This window comes from Heliangelus exortis, chromosome 28 (genome assembly GCF_036169615.1).
Source record: "Heliangelus exortis chromosome 28, bHelExo1.hap1, whole genome shotgun sequence".
Taxonomy (NCBI): Eukaryota; Metazoa; Chordata; class Aves; order Apodiformes; family Trochilidae; genus Heliangelus; species Heliangelus exortis.
Genome location: NC_092449.1, coordinates 1,738,586 through 1,761,980, shown reverse-complemented (window position 1 = coordinate 1,761,980; position 23,395 = coordinate 1,738,586). Strand labels below are relative to the sequence as shown.

The window sequence follows — 23,395 nt, the reverse complement described above, 5'->3', positions numbered from 1 at the left end:
GGAACGGGCAAGAAATAAGAAGGTTTTACAGCGTGTTTGTGGTGGGTAAATGGGAGCCCGGCACATGCTGGAGTTGTGCAGTCAGTTCCTCCTCCCCTTGTTTTTCATATTTCATACAGCCACATTTCTGTTCACATATATAAACTGTTATTCACACATACTTTCAGTGTGTATGTATCAGTATATAGGGATCATGCTAATAACTTCACTAGTGGAAGTGAGCAGAATTTCTAGATTACCTCCAGTATATTAGCACTAATATACAATGTGTATTAAAGGGAAAAGCGAGAAGGATGAGGGTTTACCATCACTGCTAGTGATTTCTAGCATATGGTGTTAAATCCTGAAGGAGAAAGACCCTGCTAACACTGTTGAGGTAATTTACCACAGCTGAAGGAATGAGAAAGCTCAGCCCCTGGAGTTTACCTGCCCCCCAGAGACACAAACAAGAAGCTGTTAGTTGTTGGGCTAAATACTGTAACATGAGTCTTTGTTGTGCTCAGAGGAGACAGGTGAGTGATGCTGGATAAGAGCCTTAAATAGCCAGGCTGAGGATTTGATGAAATGCTCCTATTATGATCCTTTGCAGCCTGTGGAATAGGGGAGCTGGTTACTTGATCCTCTGCTATACCTGAACCTCATTGTTGCAGCTTTTAATAACTGAATATCCAGCCTGCCTATAAAAGTGCCCTAGAGGAAAGGATGATGGGACAAGAATCAGCATTCAGAGCTAGAAATGGGCAACAAGCAAACTGTTTTCACTCCAGAGCAACTGGATGCATATCAGGTAGAAAACAAACTAAATAACTGGCTGGTGAGAACATACATCACAATAAAACATCATTTAAGTCTCTGTACAGAAAAAAGTTAGGGTCAACGCATGCTGAAAGTTGTCATTACATGTTATGTATTTTCTTGTCTTGTAGGATTGTACGTTCTTTACGAGGAAAGAAATTCTGAGGTGAGTCTGTATGCATTTTGTGGGTAAGGGATAGAGATTGGTATAGAAACAGGTTACACAGAGGGTGAGGTGCTTTAGAAGAATTTTAAAACGTTTTTACACAAATTTAAAGTGATACCCTTGGGCACTCTGAACACTTAAGTTGCTTTTTTATGTAGAAAACCTAAACTGAGCCAGAATTGAATTTTGTGCTAAGGTACCAGGCTGTATATCAGAAACCACTGTATTAAGTTGTATTTTAATGCACGCTTTGCCAGCAACATCCATGTTCCCTCCACCTTACTTTGTGACAAATGCTTTAAATACACTGTTACTCTTTGGAATGCTTTGCATGGTTGATTAAAACCTGGATGTGTGTGTCAAATTTTATTCACTTGTTTTAATGTCTTCATAATTACCCTGATACTCTAAAGTGCATTTTTCCCAAAGTTTTTGTGTGCCTCAGTGATCATCCCATTTAATCTGATAAAGACAGGTTCTGTTGAAGGGCTGAGAGCCTTACTTGAAAACCTCAACTTGTTCTCCTCTTGTAAAAAATACTTGCCCAGGTAGTAAAATACATAACACTTAAGTTGCATTTGCCTTTCCTAACTGTTGGGTGTAGTAGCAGAAAGGGAAGTGTTCAGTTGCTGCATCTCTCAAGTTGTCATCACTCATTTTCCTGGCTGATTTCTCTGAAGGGTTGAGCACAAATGAGAATTTTGTACAGAGTATGTCTCTCCTAAAACTTACCTGTGTATGAGCTCCATACAGGATCAAATATGAGTGGTTCTGCAGTAACTGAGATCTAAATTTGTCTGCCTTTCCATGCAGTAAATAGAACCATAACTGTGTCATGAAGAAGACATTTATTATTGATAAGGATCCTTTTTAAAATTCTGCCCTATTGTTGTGTTGATAACAGCTGCAAGTGGGATCCTTGCTCTAGCACAAGAACTGAAGGAAACAGCATGCTGAGAAAGTGGTGGATACATTCCAGTAATTATGTACAAGTTCTGTCTCTTCAATCTGAGTTCTAAGGAAAAAGCAGAAAGATGCTTAGGGTGGATACAAACCTGGTGGAGTAGGTCCTGGATCTCTCCCTTCCAACCAATGGCTTAGGCACTCAGGTTTTATTCCAGCATTTAAACTGACTCTTTCATGCTGCAGTTGAAGCCCATTCTTTTTGGTTGCAGTCATTGTGGATGTGGAAAACAGATCCTTTTCACCTTGCAACAAGTTTTTGTGTGTTGGGGAAACTGATGAGGGGACCTTCAGATTGAAAGCCTTGTGCCTTGCTGTTGTGAACATGTAAACACCAGACTTGAAGAGGGGAGATTTAGGTTGGACATTAGGAAGAAATCATTTAATTTGTGGGTTGTGAGACACTGGCACAGGCTGCCCAAGGAAATTGTGGCTGCCCCATCCCTGGCAGTGTCTCAGCCCAGGATGGATGGGGCTTGGAGCACCCTGGGCTGTGGGAGGTGTCCCTGCACATGCAGGGGGTTGGAACTGGATGAGCTTTTAGGTCCCTTCCAACCCAAACCATTCTATAAATGTTAATTCAATGCAATCCTAACTGAGTGTGCCCCAGTACCATTGCTGGCAAAGCAGAAATCACTCTGAAACCTTGGCAAAATCTCTTTGCAGATACACAACATCTGCCTGGCCTCTGCAAGCATTTTCCCCTCACTGTTCCAGAAGCACCAAGACTTTGTATTTTTCACCACTCTATGTTTTGTTGTTTTTTTTTTGTCCCTTCCCCCAGCAGCTCCCACCTGCATTAAACGTTATTTAGTGGCTGGTATCACCCAGCTGGCCAAAGATGCTAAGTGTGACTGAGATGGAAGAGGCAAACACATTGTTCTCAGGGGGGGATCCAGATACCTTGTTCCCTAACCAGGCTTCTCTTTCTGTTTTCAGACTGTTTTACAGATACCGAGACCTGGCCCCGCAGCTCGTTCCGCTCGACTACACAGCTAAACCCGAGGTGACACTTCCCTACGAGCTGATTGGCAGCATGCCAGAGCTGAAGGTACAGAGGAGGGAACCCAACTCCAATCCAGTGACACATTTCAGTTTAATCCCCCCCTTTTTGTTTGTTTGTTTGTTTAATAATTCATCCTGTACTAATTGCTAACGGGGGGAGGGGGTTGGAATAGAAATAAATGTTGGCTGTTGGGAGTTCAAAATTCTTTCTGGAAGCTTCTCCCGAGCCATTCCCTGAAAACACCCTGCAACTGCACAAAGGTTAAAGGCTGCAGCTGTGCCTGCCTTTGATACAACGTGGTAATAGCAGAAAGGGGAATACTTGCCAAAAAAAGAGGTTACAACAAAAATAATCTTGCTCTAATTGTGTTTTATCTGATGATAAATGGATGCTGGTGGGGATGACCTTCCCCTGCTCCCCTCTTCTCTTGTTTCCCAGGACAACCCGTTCCGCCAGCGGATCGCAGAGGTTTTCTCAGAGGCTGGAGATGGCAACATGACTTTAGATGATTTTCTGGACATGTTTTCAGTGCTGAGTGAAATGGCTCCCAGAGACTTGAAAGCTTATTATGCTTTTAAAATTTATGGTGAGTGGGACGTGCGTGAAAAGTAAACGTGGGGGAAATCCTGCAGCTTCATTAGCAAGATGCTAATTTTGTCACCATAGTGATTTCTAGTTGGGAGTGTTTGTAATACAGCCTTCCTTGTCATTGCATTGGAAATTCCTCTTCTCTCAGCAATTTCTGGTCTTCTTTATCCTTTTGTCTCTCCTCTTACTTATTTAGGATTCAGATTTACTGCAAAATTTACAACCTGAAATCATCTGCAGCTTTCAAGAGCTGATAAACGTTTAGGAAATCCTTCTGTCTGAGGGGCAGCCTGGAAGAGAGCAGCACAAGGGACTTGGCTGCCCATAAATCTGTAGATTTTTTGGGTGGGGGAGAATGAGGGAGGGAAGAAGACTTGGAGCAATTTTTTTATCCAAGGAGAAGTTGAAAGATTTATTTTCACAGTACCATTTCCAGTTACTTTCTTCATGATCAGCAAAAGCCAAACAATAAGTCAGACAAACTGACCAGTATTTTTTTGTGATTGAAACTATGTGATTCAGCAAAGACACCAAGAATCCCCACCAAACCTGAGCAGCCCATTCTCTTCCTTCCACTTATTTCTTCCCTTTAGTAGTGATTTGCTTGAATTATTTAATTACACAGTAACAGATTTAACATTAATTAATTTTAAAGGATTTATTTAACTATAACTATCACCCTTATGCAAGAGAGAGAAATTATTTTAGAATTTCTATGTTGTTACTGAATTTTTATACAAGCAAATAGAGGGAACTGCAAGACTTCAGTTCTGATTTGGAAGTTCTGTTAATACAAATTAATTATGGCCCGGGAACCAAACCCTCCCTATTAAATCTTGGCAGTCAACCATGTAAAATGCTGACTTTTGTCACTTTGAATTCATTTTGGTCCCTTTGACAGATTTTAACAATGATGATTACATATGCAAATCAGATCTAGAGAAAACTGTTAACAAATTAACCCGGAATGAACTTACCCCAGAAGAAGTTAACCTGGTGTGTGACAAGGTGATCTATGAAGCTGATGCTGACAATGATGGCAAGTTGTCTTTGGAAGACTTTCAGCACATGATAACACGAGCTCCAGATTTCCTTAGGTAATATTTACTTTTAATTTCCAACACAAAATTGATCTTTGTTTTTGCCAGAAGTCTCTGGACTTCGTGTTTCACCTTTCCTCTCAAGCCATTACAGATCACTCCTCTTCCCTGACAGTTCCTAGGAGAGTTGCCCACTGCAAAGACTTGGGAAACAGAAGTGGAGGCTTCTTGACTTGCTTTTTGTACTTTTTACATGACAAAAAGTCCCAATAACTTGAAAAGTTAGTATTAGCACTTGGGTCTGTCAGCTTATTCAGTGCCTGACATCCTCTAAATGTCTTTTCTGATGCCAAGCAGCACTTCAGATCTTGCACCACCTTTATGTTCCTATTTCTTTGCAAGTGCCACACAAAAGTTTCCAACTTGTTGTACAATTATTGTAGTGAACCCTTTGAAGAGTGACAGCTCAGTGATCACTACTTCCTCTTTTTAATAGCACCTTTCACATTCGAATCTGAACACAGTGAAAGATGGAGGCTGCTGTGCTGCTTGAACCTTCAACAACTCTTACTTCTCCTGAGATTATCATCCATGAGGAGCAAAAAGGACAGTTTCTGGTAACTGACTCAGTCAGAGAACATTGTCTCTTGTTTATCTCTTTAAAAGGAACATGAAACTCATCATCAGGATTTCTGTGTAATTGAACAAGATGTCTATTTCCCCCCCTGCAAGCTAGAGCCTAGACAGTCAGATAAAATCACTTTTTTTAAGTTTAGACACTCAGCGTGTAGCAAAGGAGCTCCTATGACATAGCTCTTAAATAAATTCCTAAGAAAATTACTTACCCAGTAAAAAAACCTTGCAAATAGTTTCAAAACCATTATGGTTAATCAAAACTGTGCAGTCACCCCTCTGCTCAGCTTGAACAGTGTGAACAGACACTCCAGTGAATCAGTTTGCTCAAGGATTCTCCCTGTGTGTCACAGAAACCCAGAACAGATTCTGAGAAGAACACAGAGAAGAGCTCTCAATTTCAGAATTTTCAGTGGTAGCATTGTTTGAAGGACAGGAGAGTCTATTCTGGGTTCCTGTCCCCCTTTTTTTATTTTTAGAAACACCCTATTTTTCCACAGCAGAATCTACATGCACGAATAGAACAGGAGTGACAAACTAAGCTTGCAGAATTCTCTTTTCATAAGAAGTTTTATTTATGCAGTGCTCAGGGTCCTGTACAACAGAGTAAAAACATACATATTGTATAATAACAGCTCTGGTTTTAATACAAACATGAAAATCAATGAGAAGTGGTGTAAGAAAGCAGTTGCCATGTGGGAAGGGTGGCAGCCAAAAGTGGTCCTTCTAAAAAAACACACAATTTACAGTTAGTTTTAAAAATATTGGGATGTCTTAAGGTCCCTTCAAAACAAAGTCCAAACGTCCCAAACACAGAGCTCATGATTCCTGCAGAAAGGCTGAAGAGAGCAGCCCCTAAACTGGAGTCACCTCCAGAAACAATCAATCAGTGCTCAGTGGAAGAGGCTGGGCCAAAGGGCTAAGGCAGCCTGAAATAACCAGACTGCACCATTTTTATTTCCTCTACAAATGAAGCCACAAGTCAGTCATTATTCTTCCCAACCCCTAAGAACTTTAACTATGAATGGAGACCATTTCCTCTCCAGCACAACCCCCCCTCATTTCAAGTCCAGGAGAACAAGAAATCCTGGTAGAGTTGACACGACCAAAACTATCAAACCCTTCACACTTGTGAGATGAGCAGCACCCCACAGCAAAGGAGACACCAAACAATTATCAGCAGCAGTAGAGAGACTCAATAATCCATAGGATTTATAAATCTGAGGCTGGAAGCCTGATGCTGGCATAAGGTGTGATCTTGGGGAACATTCAGTGTGCCCATCAGCACAGGACCCAGACGAGGGTTCAAACAGCAAAGTTTTCACACACTTTCACCATTTATGGACAGGCTGACACCTGAATGGGGGAGAATGATCTGAAATATTGCAGCCAGCCTCAAAAATAATGTCAACCACAGAATTCTATGATACTCAGCAAAAGTAAGGGAATTTGAGAACATGCTCAAAAGTGGGTTTGTTTCTCTACAAACCAAGTGAAATTTTAGTGGCATTTAGACACTGAGACTATAGAGTTAGCACAGTTAGGTTTTTCTATCTACCTAAATTCCTCAGTTTTGCAAATTTTTTAGCCAATCACAGGTTTGGGGTTTTTTTTCCTCTGTAGTTAAAGAAAGCTTAGCTATAAATACATTCCTGAATGAATTGACACAAGTACCTATTTGATCATTGTGTTTCCCACAAGGTTCATACTTAAACCCCACAGTTAACTGTGTGATGGACACATCAGCCACAGCCTGGGCTTTTCCAAGACCTCATGTCTGCACTTAGCAACACACAGAGCCAAGCATACACACACCTGCAGCATCTGCAACCTTTTCCTGGCTTACATTTCATTTTAGGTTTCATATTTCTGTGTCTGTATACCCTAGAGGTACAGTGCTGACTGGAATCACAGTAACTGGATGAAACTTCCTGAGATCAGGCAACAACACAGTTGTTCATTGAACAAAACCCATCCTTTTGCAAAAGGAAATCATGCAGTAAGTACATAAACACGTGCAAGAGCCAGCCTAAATTTCAGCAAAAGGTTTTCCCATACAAAGAGGCAGCTCTGAATGCAAGAGAGTAACTTTAAGAGTGAAAAGCACAGTTCCATGCTTCAGGTTTTATCCAATTAATGTGGTTCTCTTGCTCAGCTCAAGTTATCAATTTAAATACTGTCAATGGGCCAAACCCAGAATCATGGTGGACAGCCCAGGACATCACTTTAAACAAACCACTGAGTTTTCCAGTCACTTTGAGAAATAGCCCTGGCTGCAACATCTGACTGCATTAAAGTAGAAGGATGGATAGGAGACAATCCCCACTGACTGCCAAGCCATTAAACACTTTAGTGTAGGAAAGCAGCCTTCAAACCATGCCCTGATCACCTCCCCAACTCTGCCTCAATAATTTCTTGAAGCACACACAAAGTTTTGCTTTCAAAGCATCCTTATCTTGGCAGAAGCACTGCTTGCAGCAGATGCTGACTAGGAGGCTCTTCAGTAGCATGAGTTTATCCTGCAAACCCATCTGTGGGTAATCCACAGTCACCCAGTCCTCACACTGAAAAGCCACAAGTAAACAAACAAACAAAAACCCCAGAAGGTTCTGGTTAGAGGAAAGCTTGATGTGTGATTTTAATCATGAACAGAGCTCACTAATCTGCCAGCTGTTCAAAAAGAGAAAGTTCTTAGTGTTTAAACTGTGTTTGTATAAACCAGTAACTTCACACAGTAAAATTTCCTTTTTCCATTTCAGTTTCCATTTCAGAAGCACGGGCAGTACTGAGCCCAGATGCATGCTGCAGATTAAAAAAACTTTAATTCTGACTCTGATAGATCTTTAAGTGCAGTTAAACACCAGCACTGCCAGAACAGAATAGAGCAAGCTTGACAAAAACAAAACTGGTGAGTAAATTCATTAACTTTAAAATCAGCTTTAATTTGTTACCCTTAAGTGCAGTTGTCAATGTAAACAAAGCAAGTTAACAATTCCAGTGAGTCACAGGACACAGCTGATACCTTCACTCCCAGCACTTGACAGCAGACTCTGATGGCTCTTCCTGGCTCCTTTTGTGAGAGTCAGACTGCACTGAGAGCCATCAGCCCCCCAGGAGCTTTACTTGGCCATTACATTTTATCCATTGGAATGTAAGAGACTGTGTTTCTAGGAATAAATACAGAGAATATTTCCACTGAGGACTAAACACGGTTTGCATTGATGCACAGAACAGGCTCGTTGCTGCTTGGAATCCAAACCACTCAATGCACAGCAGCAGATCTCAGCTGAAAAAACTTTTTGTTTTCAGAAAGTGTTCAGATGTGCAACATTTATTTGCATATGTGAGCGAGTGTGCATGAGAACACACAACTGGAAGCAGTGCAATACATTTTCTTGTCACAACTTCTAACTAGCTACTACAGCATGACAGATCTGGAGTCATTCTCAGCTGGGGAAGCCCAAGCCACCCATTGCCATGGTACAAACTGCAGGTCCCTGCCCCAGCCAGGGCCTCTTTTTCCCTAGGAACAAACAGATCTTGCACAGGTCTGGCTGCAGCCATCACCTCCTGTTAAACACAGCTAAATGTCTGGAGTATTTAATTCAACATGGTCAAGTCTAACACGGATAGAGTCATTCCTGGTGCTGACATTTCATTCTATTTACAGCACACTTTGGTTTTTTTACAAAAATAGAGATTCCTCTGAGGAGGATTTTTTTTTTTTTCAACTTCAATTGTTCTCGTGGATTGTCTATAGAATAACACCACTGAACATGTGACAGGCAGAGGAAGGGTTTTCTCTCTAGTAGCAAAAAGGTGGAGCTGCAGAAAGCTTCCTTCTACCCTCTGGAAAGGTACAAGCTTGTACTGCATATGGAAGTGCATTTATTTGATGTTCTGATGCAATTTTCTCCAGGCATCTCCAGCCACAGTCTCATGTACACACATCTGTACTTGTTATTACTGGCAGATGAGTCTCTTATTTTGATCACAACGTGCTCTGTCTAACTGGGATACATCAGAGATGAACCAGCAGACTGGAACCTGTCAGCAGAGCTGCTGCACCCCAGGTCAGGTTTGAGCTGTGCTCCCTCTGCTAGACAACAAAAATAAACCTGTTTCATCTCCAAAAATCGAAGAGTCAGACGATTACTAAAATAAACAATTTCTTATTCAGACAGTCACAAAGTGACAAAGTTTGTTGAAAATGCTAAGTCCACAGACAGAGGAAATCTCACTCAGAACAGGCACAGTCCAGGTGGGCTGAGCAGGTGCTCAGATTAAGGCCGTGTCCCTCACAGAAGAACACATCGGAAAAAGCTGCTTTTCTTTTGCTGGTCTGGTGTGATTTTGACTCCCTGGTTGCTGCCTTGTGGGCTATTGCCTTCCTGAAGATGCAAAGAATATTCAGTTACTTGTTGGTACTTCACAGCTTCCAGAATTTCTGTCAAGTCCAGCATCTCTACATCACCTGCCTGCCTCCCTGCATCCAGCCTGCCACACACAGTTACTGAAAAAACAGGAATCTTCACTCATTTCTCCTGGCTCAAATAAGTCATAGAATATCTGCTACTCCTGGCTTCAACTAACAGGCACTGCCCCTTATTATTCTCTCTATAAACTCAAAGGACAGCTCAGATTTAAAAAAAAAACAGAAAAACACACCAAAAAAACCCAACCAAACTACAAGGTATGTTTGGCTCTTGATAAAATGCTTTGGAATCTTCAGCAAGACCCAAAATATCATCACACCCAGCATGCTCAGTAGAAGGAAACTTTGTTACTTTCATTTCCTAAGGAACAAACTGACACCTTTGGGCCTTTATTTCTGGTGCAAAAGGTAACCCAATCATTTCTCAGGACGCTTTGGCTAAAAGTTATTTAAAAAACCTAATTAGTTCTGTAACTATTTTTAAACATTCCAGTTTGCAGACTACCCTGGAGTATGAAGTGGGCCTCCTCTAATTTACAGGATGCCATTTTCTAGACTGCAGCAGCAACTCACTTGACTTTTAGTACAGCAAAACCAATTCTGTTTAGAAAGCCTCAACCACTGCAGCTGATTCCTGAAATGCAGACAACTGTTTATCAGCCAAGGGCAGAGTGCAGCTTGACAAAACAGAACAAATCTCTACAACCTTCAGTGCATCCCCTATGAGAAAGGCCACAGAACAGGTTTTATACACCATGAAACTTGCTCTTTGTTGGCTTTTTTTTCCTTCCTATTTCAGTACAGTGTGGGCAAAGTAAAGTTTACTCACCAACTTCTTGTCCATTTTTGCTTTGATATCTCTTGCAAGAGTGAAAAATGCCTGTGACAAGCAAAATGGTTGTTACATGGTCAATAAAATCTATTCCATCATTTTTGTTCAGCAAGCAGCTGCCTTCCCAAGTTTCTACATACACTGAACTCTAAAAGAACTTCCAAATTTTTAAGGTTTTTTTTTCCTCCTTCAGGTTTTGATGTTTGATGGAATTAGAAATAATTCCACCACCTCCTTTCTGAGCCTGAAAACCACACCAGCTCACACCACCCACAGTGGGAAAACAGAACCTTTATCAGTGAAGTTTTTGTTTGTTTTTTTTTTTTTAAAAAAAAAAGGATCTGCACTACCCAACAAGAACTTTGCATCCAACCAGGATGGACAAGTGTTCTCATGGCTTGTCTGAACAAACAAGACAATAGACAGAAAAGAAAGGTTGCAGTACTCACATTCTCTATGTTTATATTTGCTTTTGCACTGGTCTCCATAAATTTAATCCCAAAACTTGCAGCAAGCTGAACAAAAGCAGGTTTCATGTTAGTTGGGTAATTGCAGGAACAACAACCACAGTAAATACAACCAACTGCCCAGGCTCTGCCCCTCCTGGCATCACCCACAGGGACTTGGGGACTTACTCAAGCAGAACAATTTGCAGAAATTGGGCACTAAATCTCATTTCTGTCAGCATCAGTTCTCACAGGGCTTTTTTGTGTTAAACTGCACAGATTTTCATCTGCTCCTTTAGTATTTTTTTTCATAGGTAACTTGTCAGTCTTGCAACACCTGCAGTGAGCAGAAGCACCTTCTCTGCCCTAAGTAACACCTGATGCCAGAAAAAACCCTGTCTACCACACCTCACCAGCTTTCAGCCAGAAAGAGACATTTTCTAAATACCCTGCTCCAAAATGCTTTTTCCTGTTTTCTAAGAAAACCCCACTCAACAAACCTTCACCTGGCAATCAACTAAAATCCTTCACAGAGTCATCTTTTCAGCAGAGTGGGGAAATGGACTGCAAGGACAGCTTGGGAATGTTCCTGAGTTTCCCTCAGAGCCACCACCAAGGTGCCAGAGCAGCAAAACACAGACAATAAAACCACAGCTGAGGTGCCACAGGTCACAGCTCCAGCACTCACCTTCTCCCCTTGCTCTCTCGACACTTGTCTTTTGTCATTTGCATCACATTTGTTCCCAAGGATCATTTTTTCAACATCTGGAGAGGCGTGCTGAGATGGAAACAGATCAAAGACAGAACTTTGGATTGGGGCTTTTTACACAAATAGCAACAACAAGATGAGGCTTAACACAGATGCTGGTTCAGAGCCTTTTCTGCACATCTCCCAGGCCTCTCACCCCGGCTGCAGGCACTGAGCCCTGGGTGTCCTGTGCAGTGACAGCTCTCGGGTCACTTGTCCTGGCAGGAAAACATTGGCTTTGAGGTCTCCTCATCACCAGAGGGGGTGCAGCCCCTCCCTGGCTGCTGCTCCTGTCCCTGTCAGCTGAGACCTGCCAGGGCTTAGCACCCACTCTTAATCAATTTATTTTCCAAGCAGCCCTTTGGCAAATGTATTCAAAAGAAGCTTAAGAGTTTTGAAGCTTTTTTTTTTTTTTTTTTTCCCACCTACATTTGGAGGAGGAAGCAGGATCTTTACTATCCAATAAATAAATAGAGAAATTACCTCTTCAATATTCCTGACCCAGTTCCGAATATTTTCAAAAGATTTTTCGTTGGTGATGTCATAGACCAACATAATGCCCTGAAGATCAAGGAGAGAGATTATTTTGGCGAGCATTCATTTAACCAAGAATTAAACAAGCATTCATTTCACCAAGAATTAAACAAGCATTCATTTAACCAAGAATTACAGTCCCACCCACAGCAGAGAGGAGCAGCTTAACAGAGGTTGGGTTTAGAGCAGCCGGGTCACACTCCCGGGTCACACTCAAACACACTCTGTCCCTTGCCAGGGACGCCAGTGAGCCCTGGAGGAAAGGTCCTGCGGGAGCCCCCGAGGGAAAGCAGAGGATGGGTCTGAGCAGTTGGGTCGGTTCCGTGACAAACCCAACCCCTGTGCCCGAGCCGGCTCCTACCATGGCTCCCCGGTAATAGGCGGTGGTGATGGTCCGGAACCGCTCCTGCCCCGCCGTGTCCCTGCAACACAGAACACACCAGGGGGGCTCACACACCACGCACGGCAAAGCCACCAAACGTCGGGATTTGTTTAATTTGAGGCAGTTTTTAGATGCATTAAAAGGAGCTTTGAGTTCACTGCTGGAGAGCCCCGCGGTGATGTCCGCACCCCCACCCCGGACAGGGCTGCAGCTCCGGGACAAACCCCTTACCAGATCTGCAGCTTGATCCTCTTCCCGTCCAGCTCTATGGTTCTGATTTTAAAATCAATTCCTGGAAAGAGAAGCAGCTCAGTCCCTGCGTTTCTGCCGGAACCCAAACGAACTTTTTCCCCTCTGCTTTCAGGGCTCAGCTTTCCCGTCCCCAGGAGGAGCCCGGCACCGCGTCCCTCCCCTCCGCCAACCAAAGCAGCGACCGCAGTCCCCGCGGAGGAAACCAGCACCGAACCGGGGCCGGGCTGCCCTGCGCTCCCCACATAGAACCGGCACCGAACCCGCCGGAGCCGCTCGCCACGGCAGCGAACCCGCCCGGAGCCGCGTCCGCCGCGATCAAACTCCTCCGGAGGAAGGAGCCGCCGCCGGTACCCGCGGAACCGGCCCATGATCCCCGCGGTCCGATCCGGTCCGGTTCCCCCCTCACCGATGGTGGAGATGAAGGTGGCGTTGAAGGCGTCCTCGGAGAAGCGGAAGAGCGCGCACGTCTTCCCCACGCCCGAGTCTCCGATGAGCAGCAGTTTGAAGAGGTAATCGTACGTCTTCGCCATGTTCGCGGGCACCGCCCCTCCCGCCGCGCCCGCCGCCCATCGCCGCCCGCCCCGCGCCCGTTGGCTGAGCCCCGCAGGAAGAGCGCGGATCCGGCGCCTGATTGGCGGGAGGACCCGGCCCGCTGTGTAAGCGGAGGCGCGATTGGCCGCTTGACCTCCCGCCTACGTCACTTCCGGATGCGAGCGGAAAGCGCGTGCGTTTAACTAGTGACGTCACGGCTTTAACTGCCCGCTGGTGCGTGACGTCACCCGAGCAGAAGAGCTACCAAAAAAAACCCCAAAAAAACCCACCCCAACCCTAACAAAACCAAACCAAACCCAGGAAATGAGCGGGAGGAGGCACCGGTACCGTGAGGAACGTGTTTATTATGAAACGGCACGGACAGGCGCAGCGGGAGCTCTGCCGGGGGATACAAAATGGCTGCCGAGGCACAGGGGAGGTGAAGCTGAAGGCACCCACGGCCCCGGGGCTCCCTCTCCTGCTCCGGGCTCCTCCACCCCAGGGGCTCGAGGCCGCGCTGGCGGTGCCAGGGAACGCCCGAGGCCTCACGCTGCCGGTGCTGTTCATAACTTAAATGTTTTTTTCTGTGCTACAGAGAGAGAAAAGAGGAAGGGAGGGTGCAGGAAATGCAGGAGACTCCGTGTGGCCGCCGGGGCTCTGTGCCTGCTCATATACAGTTCAGTTCGTTTAGCGTCTCGTTCAGTGTCTGGTGCAGCCCCAAGTTCTCTGCTTTTGCTTGAGCCAATTTTACTAGTGAGAAAGAAGAAAAAAAGCCAAGAGTTAACCCACACGTTACCTCACAGCCTTTTCCCTCTCAATAACCCCATCACTTACCTGTTCCAGACACCACTAAAACTGCATCCACAAAACAGGGCCGAGCGTTTTGGTAACTGCCTGAATTCAGTAGCTTTGGGGCACATTTTGTGTGTGATGTGAGATCTGTGTTTTGATTTCAGGTGATTTACAGAGCACCCTCCAGAGCTTCCCTTGTCCTGGGAGGGCTCAGCCGGGCAGGAGCACACCCGGACACCAAACTCCTCGGGAGCCCTGGAGTTCAGGGCACTCCCAGCACCTGCCTGACCCTGAGCGTGAGGAGCTGAAGGGATTTTCAGTGTCGTGATGAGTGTGTTTGAGGTGAATGATAAGGAAATAAACCCCAGAAGCTGGAGGGTAGAGGTATCTTGTTTTTATTGAGCTCAGTTCTCCCAGAGGAGGTGGAAGGATGGCTCGGGGCAGGCGCAGAGAAGGGAGAGGGAGTGCAGGCAAGGAAAGCAGAGGAGAGGCCGGAGCCGGGGCGGGCGGTGCCGGTCACAGGGAGGTCATGTCATTGAGAGCATGGTCAAGCTCCTCACTGATTGCTTTGTACTTCAGCTTCTGAGCATACAGCTCGTCTGCAGGTCAGGAGGGTCAGCAAGAAATGCAGAAAAACAGTCCAGAGGAAGAGATGGAGACAGGCAGCAGGCAGAGCAGTTGGGGAGGAAACAAAAAGAAGAAATGTGTGAGCGTTGGTGTGAAAACAAAAAAATGCAGAGAGCTGCCAAGAAAGAAGCTTCATCTGCATTTCCTTTGGTTTTAACCTCACACAAAATTATTTTCCAGTAATCAGATAAAGCTAGGTTGTGATCTTGTGATTAACAGAAAGAGCTCCTGAGTCCCTGGATCCATGAGCTGGACAAAAGCAGAGCATTGTCATTTGCTGTTCAAAGAGAGGAGAAGTTCCTCCAGCCAGGAGGCACCATGAGAAGGAGGTGTCCAGCAGACACATCACACTGATCCAATGAGCCCCTCTCTCTTTTCCCAAGAAAATGTGAAGCCTGCTCCCAGAATTCTGTTTTTAGATTTAAAAGTGACTGCTTTTAAATGAAACTCCAGTAACTTCCTACCTTCCAGGTCATCAATAGACTTTTCCAGTTTGGCAACTGTTCTCTCTGCAAACTCAGCACGGGTTTCAGCCTAAAGAAAATGAAATGGAGTAATTGGATGGTGTTTAAAAAATGATGCCAAAAGAGAGCTGGAAGCTGGGGACACTTACTTCCTTAAGCTTGTCAGACAGAATCTTGATTTCTTCTTCGTATTTATCTTCTTTTTCTGAGTACTGTGAAAACAATCAACACTCTCTGTAAGGGAAGCTGTACCAACAACACTACATCTTTATGGAACAGTGACCTATTTATAACCACGTCTCCTTTTACAGCAGCTGCAAACACCCTTTCCATGTGTTTCTCCTCTTCCCAAAGTTATTTCAGACATTTCAGGTACATAAACCACCATTTCAAGACTCTGGGAATGTCCAAACTCCTCTATGTGTCACATCCTAATGGGCTGTTCCTGTGCAGCACAACACCACCACCGTGTGAGGGAACAGGAAGCCAGCTCAGCCCTTCCACTTTCTTTGTATTTCTGGATTATTTCTATGGATTTTAATGACACTTTTTGGCTTTGTCCCTCAGTGCTCAGAAAGAACCAACCTTTTCAGACTGAGCTTCCAAGGACTTCAGGTTGTTAGTGACATTCTTCAGCTCCTCTTCAAGGTCACTACATTTACTACAGGGAGAAAATGAAAAATAAAAATGACTGCTGTCCTTGTTATGACTGTTACTTATCAAGAAGTTTAAAAAATGAGAGATGCAGTCGTTATAAAGTCTGAAAGGAAAAAACTGAGTGGAGAGAGTACAAAAAAGCTACTCTGTGTGTGCTACACGCCTGCCTGCCTTCCAGTTGGAGATTTTTCTACTGAAATAAAGCCTGGACTTTTACTGTTTCCTAAACTGCTCCCTGAGCTGCAGTTACTCACACTTCAGACACCTCTGCTCGCTCTTCAGCCCTTTCCAGCTCACCCTCCAAAATCACCAGCTTACGGGCAACCTGTGGAGAGAAAAGAGCTGCACTGAGCCACTCTGTCCCTTCTGACTCATTCCTCTCCCAGCTCCTGCTTTTTTCCTTCTGAATGAAGAAATCAGACTCAAACACACAGGTACAGCATCAGATCTCACTGTGTTCTTAGCACCAAATAGCAAAGATGCTGCAAAGTCACTATTAAAATGACTCCTAGTTGGGAATGTTCCAAAGTCGACCCATCCCAGAGTGAGGAATGTGCAGGGAATGAGTGAGCTGAGGAGTAACAAAGTGCTCAGAGTTCTGCCCTGGGTTTAACCTTTCCCTTATCCTTTTACCTCTTCGTATTTGCGGTCAGCTTCCTCAGCAATGTGCTTTGCCTCCTTCAGCTGCATTTCCTGAATTTCCATTTTCTCTTCATCTTTCATTGCTCTGTTCTCAATAACCTTCATTCCTCTGCAGAAGTCAAACACAGAAGCATTTTAACCCTTTTATCTCAAAGCTCCTAGAGTGGAATTCCGTGTAACCCAAACGTGGCCCCTTAGGACCAAACCCTCCTGTTCTTACAGAATTACTCAGTCAAGCTTGTTAAACATTTCACTCTCTGACATGCAAACCACACTAGCACGTGCAGATGCTGGAATTTCTTACACATTAGCAACTATTTTTTTTTTAGAAAGGAAAAAAAAAAAAAGGAAATGTACCTCTCACTCTCATCTGCTGCTTTCTCAGCCTCCTCCAGTTTCTGCAGGGCTGTGGCCAACCGTTCCTGGGCACGATCCAACTCCTCTTCCACTAGCTGGATACGTCTGTTGAGAGCTGCCACCTCCCCTTCAGCCTGCAGGAAATAAAAACACACAAAATAAACCACCCAGAGCTGAGTTTCCCTCCAAGCCACTTGCAAATGTTCCCAACTAATCAGCTTCTCTTAAAACTGCAAAGGCTTCACCTTGGTGTAGGCAGGGAAGCTCTGGGAACTTTCCCTCTCTGCTTTCTGTTTGTTTAAACTCTTGGCATCTCAGGAATGTCAAGGTATGGGGTATGTGTTTCTCCTTTCTTTTTTAGTGGCCCTTATCATTCCTGCCATACAATGAAGGATTCAACATTTCAGATCACTTTACAGGGCTGGATCTACCCATAGAATTCCAAAGTGAAAACCTGAACTGTTTCTATAATAGCTTGTGCAAAAAAACAAAAAAAACCCAAAAAAGCTTCAGTTTATTTCTCTGCTCTTGGTTTCATCACAGATTGCAGCAATATTCTGTCCCAGCACACTGCAGACAAAGCCATTTCATGATCCTCAGCCTGCAAACCTTCATCATCTTTACCTGGTACAGGTACAGCTGGGCTCAGCAGGGCAGAGGCAACATTAGGTACTTCCTAAAATAAGTTCACTTTCCTTTTTCATTGCTTCCTGTGGTACTTCAGGAATCAGGAAGAAAGCTTTTCTTAATATCTGTTTATATACTACTGAACCAACTGCACAGTAATTTGAAACTCCAATAAAGTTAAAAAAAAGGTGAGATAATAAATTGTTGGGAGAGATGCTTGGACAGACAATAGGAACAAATCAGTGTCCAGGAACACCCTGTGTTCATTCAATGAAGATTCCTTCAGTTGCTTGTTAGCTGAAGGAAAATAAAGCCCTATTTCAGTCAGGATTTATGCACCTAATTGTCCCCAAATCTAAGCATGACTGCCATAGACAAGATCAATTTTTTTTTTAAAAAAAACAAGCACCCAACACTTTGGGAGGAAGCAGATCCTGCAGGGGCAATGGGTTTATGTTAAAGACTCAAGAAAAAAATTTTTGTTTTGCTGCAGCAACTCTGGTTCCTGACTGCTCCTCCCAAGTTGGAGGAAGTGGTTTCCATTCATAGCTGTGCCATCTTGGAGAGGCTTTCAGTGACTGCTCCAAGTGGGAGCTGACCCAGAATTCCTCTACTCATAAATTATCCTGCGTTTTTATTCGGTTTTTTTAAACACAGTGCTACGTGGTTTAACTTTCTCGAAGTACAGACAAAGCATCGATCGTGTAGAAAACTTGAAACTGCAACTCCTGTCACTAGATTGGACACTTTTAAGTCATTCTTTAATTAAGCAAGATTCCAAAGCTGCGGAGACGAGGCCACTGGGAAGCTGGAGTTGGTCTGGCTCCACCTCTCCCAGGAGCAGCCCGCAGTCCTTATACGGTAAAACTAACTCGCTGACATGTGATAAAATAGCAGGAAGATGCCGGGCAGGCTGATCACACACAAATCTAAGTGAAACCAGCTGTCCGACCCCGGGAGAGCCGCACACTAGCGGCGAGTTCTCGTTTCTCTGCGAAAACCAGGAGGGAAAGTTGTTTTCCAGGAGTTCGGACACTTCCCAGCTGTGCCCGAGCCAGCGGTTGCGGCGCCGAGAGGCGGGAACTCCCCGCTCCTTGTCATGCAGCGCTTTTTCCTAATTAAACAGCCATTTCCTCCCGAGCTCCTCACCGCCTCCCGATGCCCATCGGTGCTCCCAACGCTTTTTCCCCGGGAACGGCCCCGAAGCGCCAGCAGCGGCGGGGCCGGGAGCAGCCGCCGCGCCGGCGGTTTCCGCGGGGAGGTGCGGAGCAGCGAGAGGGAGAGCGGAGGAGCGGAGGCGGCGGCGGCTGAGCCGTCCTGGGACAGCGGGGAGAGAGGCGGGAGCCGCCCCAGCGAGAGAGAGCCAGAGACAGGAAGGAAGGAGCACAGGGCAGCCCGGAGAGAGCGAGCGGGAAGAGGCGAGCAGGCAGCCCGGGCGGTCTCACTTTCTCCCGCAGGTCCCGTTCCAGGTCCAGCTCCCGCTGGAGAACCTGGGCGCGATCCTCCGCCTCATCCGCCTGTTGCTGCAGGCATTGGATCTTCCTCTTCACCGCTTCCAGGGAGCTCGGCGCGGCCATGGGCGCGGTGCGGTGCGGGCGGGCAGAGCGCGGAGGTGCTGCACGTGGCGGCGCGCGGCCCCGCGCCTTTCAATGGCCCGATGACGTCACACGGCTGGAGGTGGAGGTGGGGGCGGTGACGTCGCACGGAGCCAGCGCCGCAAACAGCGCCGGGACGGGCGCGTCCCCAGCCCGCTCCGCCCGTTCCGCCTCCGTCCCCTCCCCGCCGCAGCCCCCGCTCCGGGCGGGCACAGCCGGGGCGGGACCCCTCCCTCCTCCCCTCCGGGCAGTCGTAGAGGTGGGGGATGAGCCCCCCGCTGCCTGACAGAACCGCCCCTCCCTCCCCCCCCCCGGTTCGTCCCTGCCGTGTTTGGGCTCAGGCAGAGCAGAGCGAACCCGAACCCAAAGCCGAACCCGAACCCCGCTGTTCTGACAGCAAAACCAGCGGGGGGGTGGGAGGGGGTGGGGACGGTTTGTGAGCGGCCGTGTGGCTGAAGCCAAAGCTCACCCGCACCTCCCCAGCTCATCCGCCTCTGCCCCGGCTTCCCTGGAAAATCCCCATTTTGCTCCCTCCGATTTAAGGAAATTTGGTATTTCCTCAAGAATGCAAACGCTGCCCTCCCCTCTGGGAACTCCCCGTGGGTGCAGTGCAGCCCTGTGGGGTGCTGGCTCTGCGGTGGTGCTGGTTCCAGGGGCTGCTGCGGGTGCTGTGCCCGCAGCACAGCGACACAAACTCTGCCCCCCCCCCCTCCCAGCAGTGCGGGTGCTGCGTGGGCACTGAAAACACAGTGAGAGTGGCCGTGGGCAAACAGGAGCCACGGGTACGTACGTCAGTGGCCTTCTTCTCAGCCTGCTCCAGTTTTTCCTGGGCATCCTTGAGAGCCTCCGAGTACTTATCCAGCTCATCTTCGGTTCCTTTCAGCTTCTTCTGCAGTGCCACCAGCTCGTCCTCCACCTTTCAAGAGAAGGGAATAAACCCCAAAGTGAGCATTTTGCTGTATTGGCAGTTACAGATGAAAATGGTTAAAACCTCTCTTTACTGTTAGTTTTAACTTCATGTAACATACAAAGAGTCACAAAAGTTGAGATCAAAGTTCTGCTGGGGCAAGCAGTCTGGGAAGGACTGGCAGGAGTTGCCAGGGGCAGATGATTAAAAGCATCATCAGCACTCCCATCCACCACACACACGTGGTTTAATACATAACTTGATATAAAACTTGATATAAACCCTTTTTCACCTCATTTCTATTTTGGACTCCACAACATCCTGCAGCAGTGAGTTCTACAACATAATTAAAAATGTTTTAACAATCCCAGAGCTGCGTGTCTTGTGTGACTTGGTGATTTATTAGGCAAGCAGTCCCTGGGTAGCTGGAAAACACAAGTGGGTGTTCCCTGATCACCTTTTGTCTGTGGTTCAAGACACCCAAACCTGAGGGGATCCTCTGGAGTCATCTGCCCCGTGACAGAGCAGCAGGAGGTGGCACTCGGTGACCTCTGGAGGTCCCTTCCAAGTGGAATTATTTTGTGAGTGAGTGGGCCAGCAAGGTACACTCCATCCTACCGTGAGGTTCAGGCTCACTCCTCCATACCATATAAATCCATATTGTACCCTAGAACAGGACTATTTATAACCTGCCAGGAGACTGTTTAATGACAAACTGTCTCATGCTCCCTGAAGAATTTACATTATCAGGAGGCTGCTGCTGATAAGGGTGTGCCTGCAAACCCATCTGCTCCAACATTTGCAACACAAACCAGGTCAGGCTGGAGAGAAACTGATTTAACCATTTTAGCTCTGCCTTCACCTCAGCTTTGTCTATCAAAATAGTTCACCTGAAGCAGTTTGTGCTTCAGTGCTCTGACTTGGTTCACTCCAGCTTCAGTTAAGGACAGCTTGAACAGCATTTCTGGCAGGGTGCTGTTCTTGAAGGTTGTTGTGGGGCTGTACTTTTACTCAGAGATAGTGGGAGAGAACTGAACACATTTGCTTGGAGTCAGGAAGAGGAAGGAAGTGATGCTGGCTTTGTGGATGCTGTTAAAATCACCCCTGTGCCCACATCACAAAAGAAAAAGCTGGAAAAATTGAGAGAATTCAGGAAAAAAAAAAAAAAGGAGTAAAATCAAAGGTTTATTTTTCTCTTTTACTTTTTTATTGTGAAGCAACAATTCCTATCTCTGAGGCCAGGAAAGAAATAGGGAGCAGACAGCCAGGGTGATGTGTGCAGCTTGTACAAACTGACTGAATGACAGAGAAGAGACAAAGAGCTTTTCCTTACATTGGGGTAGGGGGGATGGCAGAAGCAGCTGACCCTTTGGAAAACCTTTTCCCACCCAAGCTTTTCTTTTTGATTTTTTTTTTTTTTTTTTTTTTTTTTTTAGCTGTAGCTAAATGAATCTTTAGTTATCTCACTCAGGATCTCCAACTGAACCTGAGTTCAAGAAATCTTTGGCCAAGTTACCACTAAAAATGTAATACAGCAGTCAGGAAGATGCAGGAGAAGCAAACACATTTAGGGGATGTAAAAGGAAAATCTGAACAGCAGGAGAAGTGCAGTTTACTTACATTCCAAAATTGTTCTGGAGCACAAATATGAGGTAGATATACCAAATAAATAACATTGAAAAACAAAAGAATATGAAAATGTTACCAGCATAACTCAGTTAAAAGAAGAGCTTTCAAGTTAAGAGATTTCTGATTATTCTTAACACAAAAATACATCATCTGCTGTTGAGTCACAGCTGGCACCACTCTGTACACCAAGGACTGGTCAAGTGAACTTTGTTAATTCACTCAGTTAATGTTTAGCCACAGCTGATGCTTCAGGAGGTATCAGCAGGAGCCCTACAGGTGTTCAAGGCACACAGCTGGGTTTGGGCTATGTCAGAGCTTCCCCGTGGAATCACAAGCACAAGAAAAAGAAGGCAATTACCTCAGAGTCAAGAAAGCTCAGGCAAAGTACTCTTAATAATCAGTGGAAAGTGCTCATTTCACAAAGACTCAGCTGCCTGAAGGGAGAAGTTAGTACTTAGCCCTGCCTGTAGAACAGCACAAAAAGGCTAAAGTCTTCCACAGAAGGTTAACAGGAAACCCAGTTTCATTCTATTTTGCTTTCTGAGTCAGGAAGTTGCAACACAGCATTTTGCTGCCCTTCTTCCCACAGCACACACCCCCCCAGTGATTTTGGTTCTCCTTACCTGTTTGCATTTGTCCTCGGCTGCCTTCTTATCCGTTTCAGCCTGCTCTGCTCTGTCAATGGCATTCTCCTTGTCCAACTTCAACATCTGCATCTTTTTCTTGATTGCTTCCATGTTTGCAAAGGGATATTTTTTATCTGTGGTGCAACTGGAAGAATTCCGAAGGGCAGAGGCTTAGGTTTCTTCTAACAGCCTGGGGAGAGGAGGAAGTTGTACCCAGGGAGTCACAGGGAAAATGAGCTCAAGGGGTTGTGGAGAGCTTTAAACCCAGAGCCCCCTGGACAAAACCCAGATCTCTTGGCCTCTTCTCTGCTCTTTCACACACAGCCTTTCTAAGGAGTGAGCTGGAACAGACTCACTAGAGGAATCTTCACCCCTCCATCATCTCCTTATTTGGGTCCTGTTTTCTTAAAGAGAAAACTGTTTCCATTTTTAAGCTTCTGACTGAAAGAAAAGTGTTGACATATGAACACGACTGAAAGCTTATTAGCACCCCTCTGTGTTTGCAGAGCAATTCAACAGCCCAGTAGATCTATGAGGATGGTCCAGCTTCTTAAAATAATGCCATAAGATTAATGAAGGAAAGGATCTTTTTGGATTCCTTCAAAAAACATCCATGCATAAAACAAAATGAAAAAAATAATCTATGCTTAAGTGGTAGCTAAATTTATGTTATGAAAAGATGCAGGATATGTTATGAGACAGCAGGGGTTTTTTTGCTGTGAAAATAAGCATTGGTGTTAGGGAACTGGTTATAATTTCTTACTGTATATTACATCCCAGAGGTCAGATTTAGACCCCAAGTTCAGGCTCAAAGGCACTCAGTGAGTTTGAGTCCTGGTCTTTGAAATTTCACTCACTCAGTACTTAGGGAACTGAACAATATACCTGAAGTTGCAGTCTGATGAGCACAGTAAATCATTTCTTCTGCTATAGAAAGTAGTCATCAACTCTGTTAGCCAAGGCAAGAGCAGGCTCTGGGAAGAACATGAGGAGCAGCTCTACTGTGAATACCCAACAAGAGCATCCATCAGGGCCAGGACAATTCTTGTTTCCTTTTCCAGCCCTACTAAACAGATCTCCAGGCCTCAGTTGCTCCCTCCTATCACTTCCTATGCCCTTGT

At 45.5% G+C, this 23,395-nt stretch overlaps 3 protein-coding genes across 8 annotated transcripts; 1 reads left to right on the top strand and 2 right to left on the bottom strand.

Moving 5' to 3' along the window:
• Nucleotides 1-51: 51 nt before the first annotated feature.
• CIB3 (calcium and integrin binding family member 3) lies at nucleotides 52-8,086 on the top strand. Its single transcript, XM_071727969.1, has 7 exons — nucleotides 52-787; nucleotides 927-961; nucleotides 2,864-2,975; nucleotides 3,369-3,516; nucleotides 4,420-4,615; nucleotides 5,055-5,175; nucleotides 7,963-8,086. The coding sequence occupies exons 1-6, from the start codon at nucleotides 737-739 to the stop codon at nucleotides 5,074-5,076; spliced, it is 564 nt and encodes a 187-aa protein (XP_071584070.1). The 5' UTR covers nucleotides 52-736; the 3' UTR covers nucleotides 5,077-5,175; nucleotides 7,963-8,086.
• Nucleotides 5,735-13,435, bottom strand: RAB8A (RAB8A, member RAS oncogene family). 3 transcript variants are annotated; one of them, XM_071727967.1, is made up of 8 exons: nucleotides 13,227-13,396; nucleotides 12,800-12,860; nucleotides 12,548-12,608; nucleotides 12,136-12,213; nucleotides 11,593-11,682; nucleotides 10,908-10,973; nucleotides 10,456-10,506; nucleotides 5,735-6,154 (listed from the first exon to the last, which is right to left on the bottom strand). In XM_071727967.1, exons 1-8 carry the CDS (start codon nucleotides 13,348-13,350, stop codon nucleotides 6,146-6,148), a joined length of 540 nt encoding a protein of 179 aa, XP_071584068.1. In that variant the 5' UTR covers nucleotides 13,351-13,396; the 3' UTR covers nucleotides 5,735-6,145. The 3 variants fall into 3 exon arrangements, with proteins under 3 accessions (XP_071584068.1, XP_071584067.1, XP_071584066.1); XM_071727966.1 differs by lacking the exon at nucleotides 5,735-6,154 and adding an exon at nucleotides 8,113-8,358; XM_071727965.1 differs by lacking the exon at nucleotides 5,735-6,154 and adding an exon at nucleotides 8,924-9,582 and having other exon boundaries at nucleotides 13,227-13,435.
• Nucleotides 13,436-13,696: 261 nt separating this feature from the next.
• Nucleotides 13,697-22,592, bottom strand: TPM4 (tropomyosin 4). Of its 4 annotated transcripts, none has more exons than XM_071727961.1 (9): nucleotides 22,272-22,592; nucleotides 19,903-20,028; nucleotides 16,891-17,024; nucleotides 16,525-16,642; nucleotides 16,146-16,216; nucleotides 15,820-15,895; nucleotides 15,384-15,446; nucleotides 15,235-15,304; nucleotides 13,697-14,101 (listed from the first exon to the last, which is right to left on the bottom strand). In XM_071727961.1, exons 1-9 carry the CDS (start codon nucleotides 22,383-22,385, stop codon nucleotides 14,019-14,021), a joined length of 855 nt encoding a protein of 284 aa, XP_071584062.1. In that variant the 5' UTR covers nucleotides 22,386-22,592; the 3' UTR covers nucleotides 13,697-14,018. The 4 variants fall into 4 exon arrangements, with proteins under 4 accessions (XP_071584062.1, XP_071584064.1, XP_071584061.1 ...); XM_071727963.1 differs by lacking the exon at nucleotides 22,272-22,592 and adding an exon at nucleotides 18,963-19,188; XM_071727960.1 differs by lacking the exon at nucleotides 13,697-14,101 and adding an exon at nucleotides 14,523-14,742 and having other exon boundaries at nucleotides 22,272-22,590.
• Between the last annotated feature and the right edge of the window lie 803 nt (nucleotides 22,593-23,395).

Coding starts and splice junctions, on each gene's coding strand:
- CIB3 (XM_071727969.1), top strand. CDS start 737: ATGGGCAACAAGCAAACTGTTTTCACTCCAGAGCAACTGGATGCATAT. Junction 2,976..3,368: donor GCAGCATGCCAGAGCTGAAG/GTACAGAGGAGG, acceptor CTTGTTTCCCAG/GACAACCCGTTCCGCCAGCG. Junction 4,616..5,054: donor CGAGCTCCAGATTTCCTTAG/GTAATATTTACT, acceptor TCTTTTTAATAG/CACCTTTCACATTCGAATCT.
- RAB8A (XM_071727965.1), bottom strand. CDS start 13,350: ATGGCGAAGACGTACGATTACCTCTTCAAACTGCTGCTCATCGGAGAC. Junction 12,861..13,226: donor CACCTTCATCTCCACCATCG/GTGAGGGGGGAA, acceptor TTCTCTTTCCAG/GAATTGATTTTAAAATCAGA. Junction 12,609..12,799: donor AGGATCAAGCTGCAGATCTG/GTAAGGGGTTTG, acceptor TCTGTGTTGCAG/GGACACGGCGGGGCAGGAGC.
- TPM4 (XM_071727961.1), bottom strand. CDS start 22,385: ATGGAAGCAATCAAGAAAAAGATGCAGATGTTGAAGTTGGACAAGGAG. Junction 17,025..19,902: donor CTGAGAAGAAGGCCACTGAC/GTACGTACCCGT, acceptor TATTTCCTGCAG/GCTGAAGGGGAGGTGGCAGC. Junction 16,217..16,524: donor CTGACCGCAAATACGAAGAG/GTAAAAGGATAA, acceptor TTCTCTCCACAG/GTTGCCCGTAAGCTGGTGAT.